This window comes from Mytilus trossulus, chromosome 7 (assembly GCF_036588685.1).
Source record: "Mytilus trossulus isolate FHL-02 chromosome 7, PNRI_Mtr1.1.1.hap1, whole genome shotgun sequence".
Taxonomy (NCBI): Eukaryota; Metazoa; Mollusca; class Bivalvia; order Mytilida; family Mytilidae; genus Mytilus; species Mytilus trossulus.
Window position 1 is genome coordinate 81,548,367 of NC_086379.1, and position 16,200 is coordinate 81,564,566.

The 16,200-nt window shown below is 31.2% G+C and overlaps 1 protein-coding gene across 1 annotated transcript in view; it reads left to right on the top strand.

The window, feature by feature from the left end:
- LOC134726706 (uncharacterized) overlaps positions 1-14,647 on the top strand; it is a 32,680-nt gene extending 18,033 nt beyond the window's left edge. The window contains exons 5-7 of the mRNA XM_063591122.1: positions 8,398-8,480; positions 9,732-10,042; positions 14,333-14,647. Coding sequence (XP_063447192.1) covers positions 8,398-8,480; positions 9,732-10,042; positions 14,333-14,647 — 709 coding nt within the window. The remainder of the gene's footprint in view (positions 1-8,397; positions 8,481-9,731; positions 10,043-14,332) is intronic.
- The last annotated feature ends 1,553 nt before the right edge of the window (positions 14,648-16,200 follow it).

Here is a 16,200-nt window from a genome sequence, read left to right on the forward strand (position 1 = left end):
GAAATAGATAGTTTAATTATGAATTACTTAAAAATTCACGTCAAGTAATAACATGGTTATAGAGACAAACATTGCTAGAAATGATGAAACAATATTTATTCAAGACATTGATATCTCATAACTACGATTTCAATCTGATATTGAAAGAATGCGCTATATATTTTCCCTTTAGATTCTTCAACTTTAATTGTCAGGTTTTATGGATTTCCCGTTGTTGAATTTCAACTATATTTTTTTAGTGTTGTAGTACTTTGTTTTACAAGATTGACCATTGTATAATATAAGATACAGTAATGAAACGTTTTCAATAGCATCAGTTATTTCTCTTTTACTATTTCGAATCCCAATATTTTTGATAGAAAAAGAGTTGTTAAGAATTTCCATATGATGATTGTAGATGATCTCTAAAATGCCTAGTACTCACTATTATTCATTGCTAAAGATAAATGATTAAATTGTGGATGTAACGCGTCTTCTGATAGCTAACGGCGTTCTTTTTTTTATCATTTCATTGACAACAATTTTCATGTGACCATGAAGTCATAAACGTTTTTTCATGATTAACGCCGGTTTAGAAAGGAATTTAGAATTAAATTATAAGAAATAACTGTAATATTTTGTCAGTCTATTTGAAATAACATAACAAAAAATGGGGTGCAGTCAGTGTGCACCATATTTTATATATTATTTCTTCAAAGACAGAAAAAGTATCACAGTTATTCCATAAGTAACATAATTGATGTCATTCATTTAGCATTACGTGTTGTGTATCATTTTGTATTGGTAATACTCATTGCTAAAGGCTGTTCTGTGATCTATATTGAACAGAAAGTAATGCAATAAAAAGTTATCAAAAGTACCAGGATTACAATTTTATACGCCAGACGCGCGTTTCGTCTACATAAGACTCATCAGTGACGCTCATATCATCAAAATAGTTAAAAAGCCAAATAAATACAAAGTTGAAGAGCATTGAGGACCCAAAATTTCAAAAAGTTGTGCCAAATACGGCTAAGGTAATCTACTCCTGGGGTAAGAAAATCCTTAGTTTTTCGAAAAAAAGTTTTGTAAACAGAAAATTTATAAATGACCATATAATTGATATTCATGCCAACACCGAAGTGCTGACTATAAGTCTTTTTTGGCATTTATTGGGTAAAACTATTTTGGCTTATCATCATCAAGAACGTTTTGTTTAGATGTACTGCGCATGCTTCATTGTAGACAGAAACCATCATAATCAAACAAACATTGAAAACAGGACGCGAACTAGGGTGTCCAAGAAGCCCGTGTCACAAACCTTAGATTGTCGTTTACAATTGATGCATTACATAATGCAACCATTACATTTTTGCTTTAGTTTTACATATATAAGCCAAAAACTGTATTTTATCCCTATGTTCTTTTTAGTCATGTCAGTCATGTTCGTTGGCAGGCCGGGCCAGCGCACACATTTTCAAATTAAAAAACCTAATGATAATCGTTGATAAGTTTGGTTAATTTGTCTCAGTTGTTTCAGACAAAACGATTTCTGTTTGAGATTACAAAATTTTGCGAAAAATTATTTAAATTGACTTTAAGGATGTACTTAGGTGAGGTTAAGTAAAAAATAAGAAATAAAGAAATTAAAATTGTTACTATCAGCTGGTAGTGCATCAATTGAGGATAAAGGAATCTCCTTTTCGAGATATTTGAGATTTGAAATATAGCGGGAAAAGGCTAACTTGGACTCTTACCTTATATTTGCATCGGTATTATTTGGGTATAAAAACAAAAGACAGAAAATCAAGAATCTTCTTTAAATTTGGTAAATGACCTTTCATGAGCTATTAAGTCTTGCATGAAAACTAAATGGGTGTTATGGGGCAAAATATTTTACATTGTATTGTAGTAAAAAACACCAAGGAGTCCGCACATTTGACACAAATTCCAAAACTCACCTAAGTACACAAAATACCAGTCATCCTTAAATGGCAATAACTCTTTAAGGGGTCAATTGACATTTCAGGTAAGGCCAAATGGTATGTAGATTTTTTATGAACTTTATTGTTGTTTACAATTTATCTCTTTATATAATGATATTCAAAAGGAACAGTCAAATTCATAGATTAAATAAACTGACAACGCCATTGCTAACACAGAAAAAGACAAATGAACAAATAATAGTACACAAGGCACAACAAAAAAAATAAAAAAGTAAGTAATACGTACTCACCTAAAAACTTTTAGAATTTAGGTGTTCTGGAAGAGTAAGTAGATCCTTCTCCACATAACATTAACCACAGAACTCCTATAAAATTACCAAATTGCCTCTCAGGGGCAACGACCCAACGACAAGTTTTCTGATTGGTTTGAAAATTTTCGGCCAGAGAGTCCGAAGTATCGTGAGGCTGAATCAATCAATTGAAAATACAACTTCAAAATACTAATGGATTTAGTCGAGGATTATGTCAGGCAATGGGCTAAGCGCGAACAGGAATACGTAGATATTCATGTGTTATATTTTTAATATTGGAAACTATCTTATTAGGTTTATTTGGTTATGATAAGTTCAAGCAAAACAAAAAACAAAAAAACAAGAACGATTGCAAGCGCATCATAATAAAATCAAATAATAAATGTTCATATTTGACTTTTTAGTTGGTTTAACGGAATTTGCATTGCACCATCCCCCCCCCCTTTCCCCCATTTTATATGAACGGTCAAAAAGAGAGTAATGTTTATAATATTTCAAATGCTATATGGTACAGCCGTATGATAGGTACGTGCTTTAAAGTCGTCAATCAAGTCGTTTTGCAAAATGTTACACGTCAATAATTTAATAATTGTGATTACCATACCCAAATTTCCTTTTATATACCTGGTTTATTTCCTATTAAAAATAATTTGCAAACACGTCATAAACTTAAATGTAAAACAACGTTGAATAAAAGGCCAATATCTAAATACGGAACGCCTATCACTGATTGTGACTGAGACAATTAATTAGGTAAAGCATAATTAAAATCTTTATTACAGGGTAGTGAAAGATTATTAATACAACAGACACAAAGGAAAAAATACACATAACAAACAAATACAAATAGCTAGAAATTAATGACAAAGAGTAGATACTATAGCTTATGTAATAAAACGATTTAAAATACTTGAAAAAACAATAGAATATTTTAAAACAAATTTAATTAGAAAATGGATACTAGGTTGCTTCTTCAATCCAATTCACCTCAGTAGATCCTTTATCAAAACGGTTTTGTTTTCAAAGTAAGAAGAATATGTTGTGTCTACTGGATTACATCTGTTTAAATATGCAACAAGACAATAACGAATTTGATTCGATGATAACAAAAATTGTAATTGTGTTCAAGACTACATTGTAGGTTATGTTTTGAACAGCTGTCTTGCATATATTTTGCATCATTATTCTAACTAGAATTGGTTTTAAATCCAAGCTTCAGTAAGTAATCAAATAATGTTGATATTTTAATTAATTCAAAATTTAATGTATACTTTAGTGAGAGCTTCAATGAATGACAGTCATAAAGATATTTTGCTGCATATATATTCTAAATATCTAATTTACTTTTTTGGAAATATGAATCTTCCATATGTATAGTATTTAATATATATATAAATATTCAGAGAATAACTAAATTATTGTAACGTTTTTCCTTTTTCGTTTTACCTATTCAAACTTTAGTAATCAATTTTCCTATAAATAGCGCTTCTGTAAATATAGAATATGCCACTATCTATGGGAACTCGTTTTGCTAGTAAAACTGTTCAATTTTTACAATTAATTTTCTAAAAAAATATATTCTACGACGGAAATTGAATGTGAACGACTATTCTATTCAAAAGTCAAATCGTAGGGCTGTGCGGGCAAATTTTCAACATCAATACGCCCCGAACCTTTTAGAGATTAAACTTAAACTTAAATTCTTTACTACCGATACCTTCACTTAAGACCTACTTCAAAATTCCATTTCATTCCATTCATAAGTTTTTTACTGGTATAATTCCAATGGTATGTCTCTATGCGAAGAAACATATATATCATATCAGGGAACCAGAACGTAAACAAATTGAAACATTAATGAATGCTATATCTCAATCCCATGAAGGCGTGGTTTGTGTAACAGCTGTATTTACAAAGTGCAAAATTCATGATTTGTATTTCGTCGTTCTTGATATAACATACATATATATGTGTTTTTCTATGTAGTGATGTTATGCTATTGTTTCAGAAAAAGGGAGAAGGTTTGGATCCATTAAAACGTTTAATCCCGCTGCAAATGTTTGCACCTGTCCTAAGTCAGGAATCTGATGTACAGTAGTTGTCGTTTGTTTATGTAATATATACGTGTTTCTCGTTTCTCGTTTTGTTTATATAGATTAGACCGTTGGTTTTCCCGTTTGAATGGTTTTACACTAGTAATTTTGGGGCCCTTTATAGCTTGTTGTTCGGTGTGAGCCAAGACTCCGTGTTGAAGGCCGTACTTTAACCTATAATGGTTTACTTTTTAAATTGTTACTTGGATGGAGAGTTGTCTCATTGGCACTCACACCACATCTTCCTATAGCTTTATAAAAACAAACTTCCAACTGTAGATTGTTAGTACCAAAACATTTTGCATCTAATAAATTGCAGAACAATAAGATAATTCAATGCATAGTGTCAATTATATTGGTGTAAAGGTTTGAATAAAAAGATGCTATTAACATTACTTTCAATTTATAATTGTATTGCGATGTTTTTCATATAACAAACAGCGATTTGAAAGCGAGACACTGATCGTTATTTGGCGAAAAGATAATAATAGGTAATAAATAATTTGGGATTCAGCTGACAAAACAAAACTAACTTTCACGGACAGAGTATACACAGAAATGGACAAACAGGGTGGCTTAATATTTGTTTTAAATTTCAGAACATACCAGAAAATAATGGCAAGTTCTGTAGGTACTACAACGCAAACACCAGATACTATAAATGTCGTCGTAACATATATACGTAAGCTTTTCTGTTCAATTAGATGCTTTAATTATAAAAAGAGAGCTGCAATGGGATTAACAATCATACAACTCTTCACAAGAGACCAGATTACATAGAAATAAATAACGTAATGTTACCTTACGGCCTTCAATCAACGGGCAAGGCCAATAACGCATAAACAGTTTGAAACAATTCAAACAACAAAACTAACGGCCCAATTTATGTACAAAATATGCACAAGGGAAGCAGATGATCTCCCAAACCATAAGATACTAGAAAATGTTTCAAATCATAATTATATTTTTGTCTATTGTGATTTTGTTTTTGCTCAGCCTGATGTTGTATAGCAGGAGACGATTACTTTTTCAAAGTATTCAGTTCAGTTTATTGTGGGATTTATAGACTCTTTTTTTTATTAAACACTTCACTCTATAATAAGTAAACCTAATCGTTTTTGTTGTCTTAATTCTTTCATTGGTAAGGTAATATCATCTTGAAAATGTACACACATGTTTTAGTAAAGCAACAGAAACATATATACATGACCAAAAAAACAAGCCCACTAGTAGTAATACAGCGATGACGAGTTAATTTGACTTGACTTAAATGATGTAGAATATTCACCTGAAAAAAAAAAACCATATATACAGAATTTGCTATTATGACAAATGAATGTTAGACTTAAACATTAAATGAAGCATATTTCATTTTATAGAAATTTCATGGACAGAAATAACATGTATATTTCTTATATTTGTTTAATGACATTGATTGTTTATTCTACTATGTCTCTTAATTTTTATAGGAGTTTCTGATAAATATGGAAATCGTCTTGATCGAAAAGAACTTAATTTGGGAAAACACTGGTCTGAGATAATTTAATAATTGTAATTACCGTACCCAGATCTAATTATATATACCTGGTTTATTTCCTATTAAGAATAATTTGCAAACACGTCATAAACTTCAATGTAAGAAAACGTTGAACAAAAGGCTAATATCTAAATACGGAAAGCCTATCAATGAATGTGACAGAGACAATTAATTAGGTAACACATAATCAAAATCTTTATTACAGAGTAGTGAAAGATAAGATATACAACAGAAACAAAGACAAAACACACACAACAAACAAATACAAATAGCTAGAAATTAATGACAAAGAGTAGATAATATAGCTTATGTAATCAAACGATTTAAAATACTTGAAAAAAACAATAGAATATTTTAAAACGAATTTAATTAGAAAATGGATACTAGTTTGCTTCTTCAATCCAATTCACCTCAGTAAATCCTTTATCAAAACGGTTTTGTTTTCAAAGTAAGAAGAATATGTTGTGTTTACTGGATTACATCTGTTAAAATATGTAACAAGACAATAACACATTTGATTCAATGATAACAAAAATTGTAAGTGTGTTCATGACAAGATTGTTGATTAAGTTTTGAACAGTCGTCTTGTATATATTCCAATATTGTACTAAAACTAGAATTGGTTTTAAATCTAAGCTGAAGTAAGTAATCTTATAATGTGATCATTTTATTTAATTCAAAATCTGATGTATACTTTAGTAGGGAGCTTAAGTGAACGACAAGCAAAAGGATTGTTTGTTGCCTATATATTTTAAATATCTAACTTACTTTATGGGATGATGAATATTAGCATCTATAAAGTGTACAGCATATATAAATTCAGAGAATAACTAAGTTGCTGTAACGGTTAACCTGTTTTGTTTCACCTATTCAAACTTGTGTGTATAGTAATCAATTATTCTATAGATAGAATATGAAGCTTCCTTAAGGAACTCCTATTGCTGGAAAACTGTGCAACTTTTACTATGAAATATTGTAAAAAAGTATATTCTACGGTGGAAAGTTGATATAGACTTCTATTTTATTCACAGGTCCCAACATAGGTCTTTGAGTCGTATTTTCAACATTTATACGCCCCGAACTTGTCAGAGTGTAAATTTCTGCGTCAATTCTCTACTACTCATACCACTTTATAAGACCTACTGGAATTCAATTTCATCGCAATTATATGTTTTTAAACTGGTAATATTCCAAAGTTATTTCTTTATCAGAAGAAACATAGATATTATACCAGGAAACCAGTACGTTAACAAAGTATCTATGAATATTATATATATCCTCCAAAAACTTTGAGCCTGTCCCTTCCTTTATATCCGTAGCAGTAAATTTTGCTAGGTCAATGATTCTTTTAAGTCGTTCTTGATGAAAAATACATATAATAGTTATCAAAATTACCAGGATTATAATTTTATACGCCAGACGCGCGTTTCGTCTACATAAGACTCATCAGTGACGCTCAGATCAAAATAGTTAAAAAGCCAAATAAATACAAAGTTGAAGAGCATTGAGGATCCAAAATTCCAAAAAGTTGTGCCAAATACGGCTAAGGTAATCTACTCCTGGGGTAAGAAAATCCTTAGTTTTCGAAAAATTCAAAGTTTAGTAAACAGAAAATTTACAAAAAATGACCATATAATTGATATTCATGTCAACACCGAAGTGCTGACTACTGGGCTGGTGATACCCTCGGGGACGAAACGTCCACCAGCAGTGGCATCGACCCAGTGGTGTAAATAGTTATCAAAATTACCAGGATTATAATTTTATACGCCAGACGCGCGTTTCGTCTACATAAGACTCATAATAACACACTTCGAACTGTAGTGTTTAGTACCAAAACATTGTGTCCCTAATATATCGCAGAAAAGAGGGACGAAAGATAACAGACGGACTGTCAAACTCATAAATCGAAAATAAACTGAATACATCATGGATAAAAATTAAAAGGACAAACAGACAAATAATAGTACACGTTACACAAAATAAAAAAAAAACTAAAGAATAAGCAACACGAACGCCACCAAATACTAGGGGTGATCTCAGATGCGGAAAGGCAAGCAAATCCTGCTCCACATGTGGCAACCGTCGTGTTGCTTATGAGATCAAACAAAATCCGGTAAATAGTCTAATTCGGTAGGTCACAACAGTCACATGATTCAATATATAGTGTTAATTATATTGGTGTATATGTGTAAATAGATGACATTAACATTACTTTTATGATTTTATTGGAATTGTTTTCAAATAAATATAACATAGATATTTTAATCTGTATTTTAGACCTTATTATCTTTTGTGTACTAATATAACAGCGAGTTAAAAGCGAGACAATGATCATTATATACCGATAAGATTGGGAATTGGTGATAAAAGATGTCCGGGCCACAATATTGACCAACATTTTATATGTCAATAATAGTTTGCAAATAATTTCCGATTCAGCTAAAAAAAAAATAAAACAACTTCCATACACAACTTTGATATGGCAATGGTTGAATAGGTTTGCTTAACATTTTCTTTTTAAATTTTAGAATCAACCAGAACATGATGGCTAGTTCAGTAGGTACTACCACGCAAACATCAGATACTATACAGGCTACGGTAACATATATAAGTAAGCTTTTTATGATAACTTAGGAACTTGAATTATAAAAAAGAAGTCGCTGTGTGATTGACAATGAGACAACTTTTCAATAGAAGCACAATAATAAACAACGTGAGGTCACTGTACGATAATCAACAATGAACAACCCCAATACCACATAGCCAGCTAAAGTCGTCCAGAAAAAAAATCTAAATTAGTTAAAACGAGAAAAATAAAGTAAATGTAACACAGCCACAAACGAAAACCACTGAATATTGTGCATGCCAAAAACAAAAAAGACCCTTAGTATAGTTAGTGATAGCTAGTTCAGGGTCACTAACAACAAATAAAAATAAATTCATGCATCAAAGACTTAACTTAAGGAAACCACAATACATCCCAAACTATAACATACAGTTACTTTAAAATATTTCTGATCTTAAAATAAAGTGGTTTTGTTCTATTCCGACTTTGTTTTGCTTAGATGCATTAATTCTGCACAGCAGAGCCGTTTACCCTGCCAAAGTTCAGTTCTCCTTTGGGATAAATACAAATTTATTTTTTAACGTCTTGACCAAACTTATTATATGTGAATATCTTCATTTACTTAAACGACTTCAAAACATCGGAAAACCCTTTTTACCTCTTTTTCTATTATACACTTCAACTTATAAATATTACACTCACTCCTTTTTTTTTCTCTGAATTCTGATCTTTATTCATTTTATTGGTTATGTTATCTTGAACATGTACACAAATGTATTGGCAAACGAACAGAAACGTTCACATATTAACATAACCAAACAAACAAACTGACTCTGTTCTTTAGGTTTATACTGATATGATAGTAATTATGTACTAGTACTTCTTATCTGCGCTGACGAGTTAATTTTACTTTGACTTTCAATCTTGGTTAATTCATATAAGATATTTCAAAAATGCGAGTTCAAATTATTGCGTTTACAACTCTGTCACATTTTCCCAATAATGAAAGCCTTGCATTAATTTCTGAATTTACAGTAACTTTTTTCACAGTTTTACTTGAAAAGATGTCTTAATATTTTAAAAAACAAGGAAAAGAAAGATGTAGTATACGTCATCTGAAATAAATATATAACTTAGAAAAATAGAATTTGATATCATTACAAATAAATGTTTGACTTCAAATTTCAATAACCAGAACTCTCGTGGACGAAAAATAACAATCATAATTCTTAGTTTCACATATAGTTTTTTTACGATATTGATTGTTAATTCTACCAAAGTTTCTCAATTCTTAAGGAATTTCTGATAAATACGGAAATCATCTTGATCGGAAAGAACTTCGTTTGGGTATAACATGGCCAGAGAGAGAATTCAGAGCAGAACTAGCTGATAAGTTCAAGGACATCAAGCGAGAATCTAGGCAAAAAGATGCTGATCCGATAGGAGATGATGTTGGTCTATACTATAAAGATGTTAAAAGGAGAAAGAAGCTTCAACTTTTCCCTTTTCCAAATTATGTTAAAACAACGCAAAACTTGATTGATCTGTTTGATGGTTCCACATCCAACATTGAATTTTACATACAGAGGAATCATGATGGGCAAGCGGTAAGAATTAGAATTTTACCTCTTATACATTTCTAGGAATATGATTTGTTGACAGCAACCGAGTGGAGATCTAGACCTTGTATATTCTTTATTAGGTTAGTAGGCGGGGCTCATACACGGTTAGTAGTTGTGTAACGTCCTATTTAAAAGAAAATCAAGGATTTGATGATACACAATTATGGTTTCAACAGACGAAGCAATCAATGAATAACGACACCACGGTGTCTTCAACACAACGAGAAACCCCAGTTCCCAAAAATATATGCAATGTTTAGTTTTTAATTTAATGTTCATCTATAATTTTGTTTTCTATCAAACTCAATGATATGTTAATTCAGTGAGCAGTTTTAAAGCTTGACCGTGCCATAGGTATTCACAGACAGGACAATTGTGTTGTCCCTCAGCTCTTATCAAAATTCTTTTAGGTTTTTCGGCAGGGCGATGGTTTCTTTTTTTTTTCTTTTTTTTTCTGTATTACAGAGGTATTTGTTATTTACTATCAATTCTAACTTTAATACCCACAGCGGTCACTAAAATATTATTGAACAGATATATTATATCATGGTGGTTAAGGAACAGTGAAAGGAGTACCCAGTAAAACGCCTTTTTGGTCCTAAAATATAGCAGTTTTACAAAATTGTGAAAATGTAATCTTTTAGCTATTTACTGCAAAGAGAATGTTTCTGCTACATACATATAGGCTGTTTTTGATAATACAATGCACATTTATCAAGTCATGCTGAAATACTTAAATCTTCAAAAGAGCATTTAAGTTTAAATTTAGACGGTTTCCGTCTTAAATGAAAGTGGCCGCATTCGTGTTCATTCATAATATTGAAATGTAAGTTGTATTTGATGATAATACATAATATATATAAAGGTTGATGATGAACACGGATGCGGCCACTTTCATTTTTGACAAAAACCATCTGAAAAGTTACGTGTTTTGGCATTTTTTATATATTTTTCATATTTTAGCTTGATTCGGAGCGTTTTTGATTACTAAATCAGTTCAAATCTTTCACATAAACTAATTGAATCAATTGAAATAGACACTTAAGGTGTCTCGGGACTTTTCGACTGCGCATAATTTCACGCGTGAATTACAAAATTATTTGTCGGAAATTCGATATAATTTTTTTTAAATATTTTGATTGATTCATTGTAGTTATGTGAATAATAGAATATTTTCGTTATAATCCGTATTTTTTAAAGGGTAAAAATGACATTTCACCCATTTTCACCATTTTCACGCCGAAATTTGGGTTTAAAGGCAAAATATATTTTTTCCTTTATCGGTGACTTGTTGTTTTTATTTGCTCATTCTTTGAAGCTTTATTTCAGCTTTTTATATTACAGATTTGGACCAAGATCATAAAACGTTTTTTTGATAATCTGATTAAAATATGTCAACACCTTTATTATCCCTATCATTTCATTGAAAAATGGTCCCTTTTACATACATGTTTAAAAGTAAAATTTTGAGCTTAAATGGTCCGTGACCCCCTCTTTTTTTTGACCAATTTCATATAATTTCTGTAAAGAATAAAATAACAAAAAAATACGGCAATTCTGATAGAAACTGTTATTAGGCCCCGAATCACCTTAAGTGTTTAGCAAGTTTCCAAAAACTTTCGTTAGATGACCCTGAAATTTGAGGCCAAAATCGGCCCTCACCGGACTCCTTTACAGAGCTGTACGTGTATCTGTTAAATCGTCATTTTCAATAGACGACCCGTTCCACTGAATGTACACAACACCAAATTTAGAAAGGAAATGGGGTGTTTGTAAAAGAGACAACAACCCGACCATAGAGCAGAAAAAAAAAACGAGCGAAGGACACCAATTTGTCCCCAGATAGCGGGAATATCAAGCACCCAAACACGTGCTACAGCTGGCTTCTAACAAATTTCTACTTCTTCAGTGATAATGGAGGCAAAACTATAATCACAAACATATAAGTGAACTAAAATTCAAAACATTTATGAGACTTGCAAAAGCAAGAGGTCCCTGACTTGGGACAGGTTCAAAAACATCCATCTTAAATTACACGACAAATTTAACGCAATCATACTCCTTATTTATAGTTTGTTAGAATATTATTGTTAGTCTTTGAGGTGAATGCGGACCTTTTTGTTGTGTTTTTTGAATAACTCATTCTTCAATATACGTGATTTTTGTTGTGCAGTCGTATTGAATGAAATAATGTATATAGTAATAATTTTGTCGAGGGCTCGCGAAAATAAGATAAAAAGAATTCGTTTGGAATTAGAAATAAATGTTAGAATATGCGAAAAGAAACGCTAATTACTACATGTACTATATATAAAAATAACTGAAAAAATAATCAGCGATTAATCTTACAGGGCGATGGATCATGTAATATGATACAGTACACTACAAAATATAATATATAACAAGCCAAAAAGGGTACAACATCACCATGAAATAACAATAAAATTAATGAATATAAGATGTTTCGGATAACAAATATCATTCTTCAGTGAAAACACGATGTGAAATGAATCATGTCATTCTTTTCAAATTAAAACACTATCAAAATCTAGAAATTTATACTAATAAAACAAATTTAAGCGAACATCAGAGACGCTGGTACAATTTTAAAGTTTCCAAACACGGCGCAAAGACTGCAAATACATGCCAAGATAAAAATAGTTATTTCCGATGAAATCTGGCACAACTTTTAATTTCCAAAGGCGGTGACAGTTAAGATGTTACAACAACTGCATGAATAGCAGTCCCCAAATAAAAAACCAAAAAAATGCCCTTACCGATCCAAAAGAGGGACGAAAAATACAAGAGAGACAGTTAAACTCATGTATCAAAAATAAACTGACAACTACTGGCTAAAAATGAAAAAGACAAACAGACAAACAGTAGAACACAGGACAAAACATAGAAAACTAAAGAAAAAGGAACACGAACCTCATCAAAAACTTGGGAGGGGGCCTAGGTGCTCCGGAAGGGTAGGCAGATCCTGCTCTACATGTGGCATCTGTCGTTGTGATTTTGTTATAACACATCTGGCAATTGTCTAACAATAGGTCACATTCATGAAAGGAAATGGGATTGTAGTTACGACGTAAGGAACATATTCGATATCAATTGTGAAACGGTTATTTCTTAATGGTCAACTAAGTCGTGATAACGTCCGTAAAATTTAAGAAGGAATGATTTCAACTTCACCATTTGGAACTCTTGGTTTAATAACTTCTTTGTGAGCAGCGACCCTCTGTCACATTAAACGAATGTATAAGTAGTGGTTTTTTCCATTTTTGTCTTATCCCATTTCGATCTGAGCAATAAATGGACGTTTTATTTGATGAAGTGTCATTGCATTTGATAAATATAACGACACATATAGATGCCGACGAAATATAAGAAATTTAATGGAATACATTTTGAATTAATTTTATTTCTATTGAATTTATTGGTGTGTTAAATCAAACTTTTCTTCACAAAAGAAGCATTGTCAAATCCTTCTCTACCTTTAACCAGTGTTTGAGCAAGTCGGTTAAATTAAAACTTTAATAGATAAAATTGTACAAAATTCATACAGTTAAAATACACCGCGTATACAATACTAATGAATCGCCCTACAGTGAAAAGGAAAGTAAGTATCGTTATTCGACAGTAAACATGACTCGCATAAAGAACGCATCTCAGTGGAATATAGGTCAATATTAACAAACTCAATGACAAAATCTATTTTACGTTATACAACATTGTTAGTTGTGTTAAAATGAATATTTTCTGCTACTATATCTAATCTGCTAGTTTGAAATCACATGAACGATCAGTTCGTAAAACGCCCTAAATATTCACCTAAATCGGCATATATTTCACACCTGCATTTCTGTAGGTGCGATAAAAACCCAGCCGCATCTCTTACATTTTCTTACTCATATTATTTATTTCTTAACATATACATTTGAACTATTTTTCTCCTTTTTTTCATATATCATAAATATTTCGTCTTTATTTATCATTCTACATTTTATGGCATATAAAGCAAAAATTATATTTTATGATCCGCACTTTACATACACTGATTGCGTAAGTTTACAAGTGTACTTTAAAACGATTAATAATGTTAATAAATGACATTACTAAATTGCAAAGATTATCAGGAAGTGTGGCATAAATCTAACTTAACTAATCGACAGCGATTAATGACCACCATCACACAATCTGTACTTGACTAGAAATGCAAAGAATAAATTTCAATGCACGTTGTCATAAAATGTAAAAGTGATTTATGTATTTTAGGACAGTAAACACGGTAGACGAAAGCTCATAGCTGAGGGCCTGTTTGATATGACCCTATTTGCGGTCAATATAAACCAATTGATAAAAGTGATGGATGCTGGGTCAACTTTAAAATATTACAAAGCGCGTCTAGGATTACTTGGAACTTCTCTCCTCATTCAATTCCTCATTGCACTGCTTGTATGTGTGGTATTTGCTAGTAAGAATTCTTCGGGCAAACTTCATCATTTCATTAATGTCGGAATAATGTTCCTCACATCTGTTACATTGGTGTTAAATATTTCTATAGTAGCTTTTGACGCAAAACAAAAATGAATTTTGAAATACGAAAGAGTAGCAATGAACATCACGTTTTGAAATAGATAGTTTAATAATGAATCACGTACAAATAAACGTGAAGTACTAACAGCCTTAAAGAGACTAACATTGTCAAAAATGATGAACCATTATTTCTTCTTATCATTGATATTTTTAATACTTTTTAACTAGATTGATAATATATATAATGTTTGATTCATTATTGAAACATTTTCTATAGAATCACTTTTTCTTCTTTAGACTTTAGAATCCTAATATTTTGTACTGCGACCTACAGTGAACATCCTTATATAAAGGTATAGAGATATGGTACGATTGACAATTATGCCAGATGTTCGTATTTCTATATCAAATGTCCCTGAATTTTTCGGGGATTTGTTTTTTGCATTTTGTTGGGTCAATTTTTGTTTTGTTTTCATTCATTAAAACGTTTTGATTATATTTACTGATGAGTTGCAGAAGAAAACACTGGATAGTCAACATAACAACATTCAATAAAAATAAGAGATGCAAAATCACTTTATTCTGAATAAACTATAAACTATATACTAAAACACAATTGTATTATCATTTTATAACTTGCTAGTGAACGCAAGAGCAAATAAAAGAGGACGGAATAAATAGAAAAAAAACTTCATTTCCTTCGCCACCAGACGACCCTTTGAAAACAAAATCATCCGTGACAATGTAAACAAAAAAAAGGAAAAGATACCAAGGGAACACGCCTTTCATAATAGTTATTTATAAACTGGTCATTATGGTGATTTATGGACTTTAGTGGTATTGTCTAAGACAGTGATAATAACAGTCGCTTCAAATCTCAATGCGAGTTAATTATTTTTTTTTTTTTACAGTTTTTTGCTTTTTCGTATATTTCACTTATCTTGTCATAACTGAGGAACTCTTCTAAATTCAAGACAAAAAGCTAACGACATTTATTTGTTTTATGTACAATTTTGATTTTGAATTACAACCTAATAGTAATTGTTTATACAATATATTTTCATTCAATAACCAGGCATGGGATAATCAATACAAACATGTTTAATGTAATTCGCTTAATGCGTTTCAACTACACTGAAGAGTTAGTTTGTTTTCCCAGCTTTAATATGCTATAAACATTGTAAATAACAGACGTAGTGACGAAAAGCACGAATAACTTCATCATATATAGATATCGGAAGATGTGGTATGAGTGCCAAAGAGACAATTCTCCCTCAATATAACAATCTTTCATTTTTTTACATAAATGAGGCCGTTAGTGTTCTTTTGAATTGTTTTACATTGTCTTATCGAGGCCTTTAATAGCTGACTATGCGGTATGGGCTTTGCTCATTGTTGAAGGCCGTATGGTGACCTATATTTGTTAATGTTTGTGTCATTTTTGTCTTTTATGGATAGTTGTCTCATTGGCAATCATACCACATCTTCTTTTTTATATTATACAAGTAAACCATTATAGGTCAAGGTACTGTCTTTAACACTGAACCTTGGATTACACCAAACGACAATCTATAAAGGGTCCCAAAATAACTAGTGAAAAAGCATTA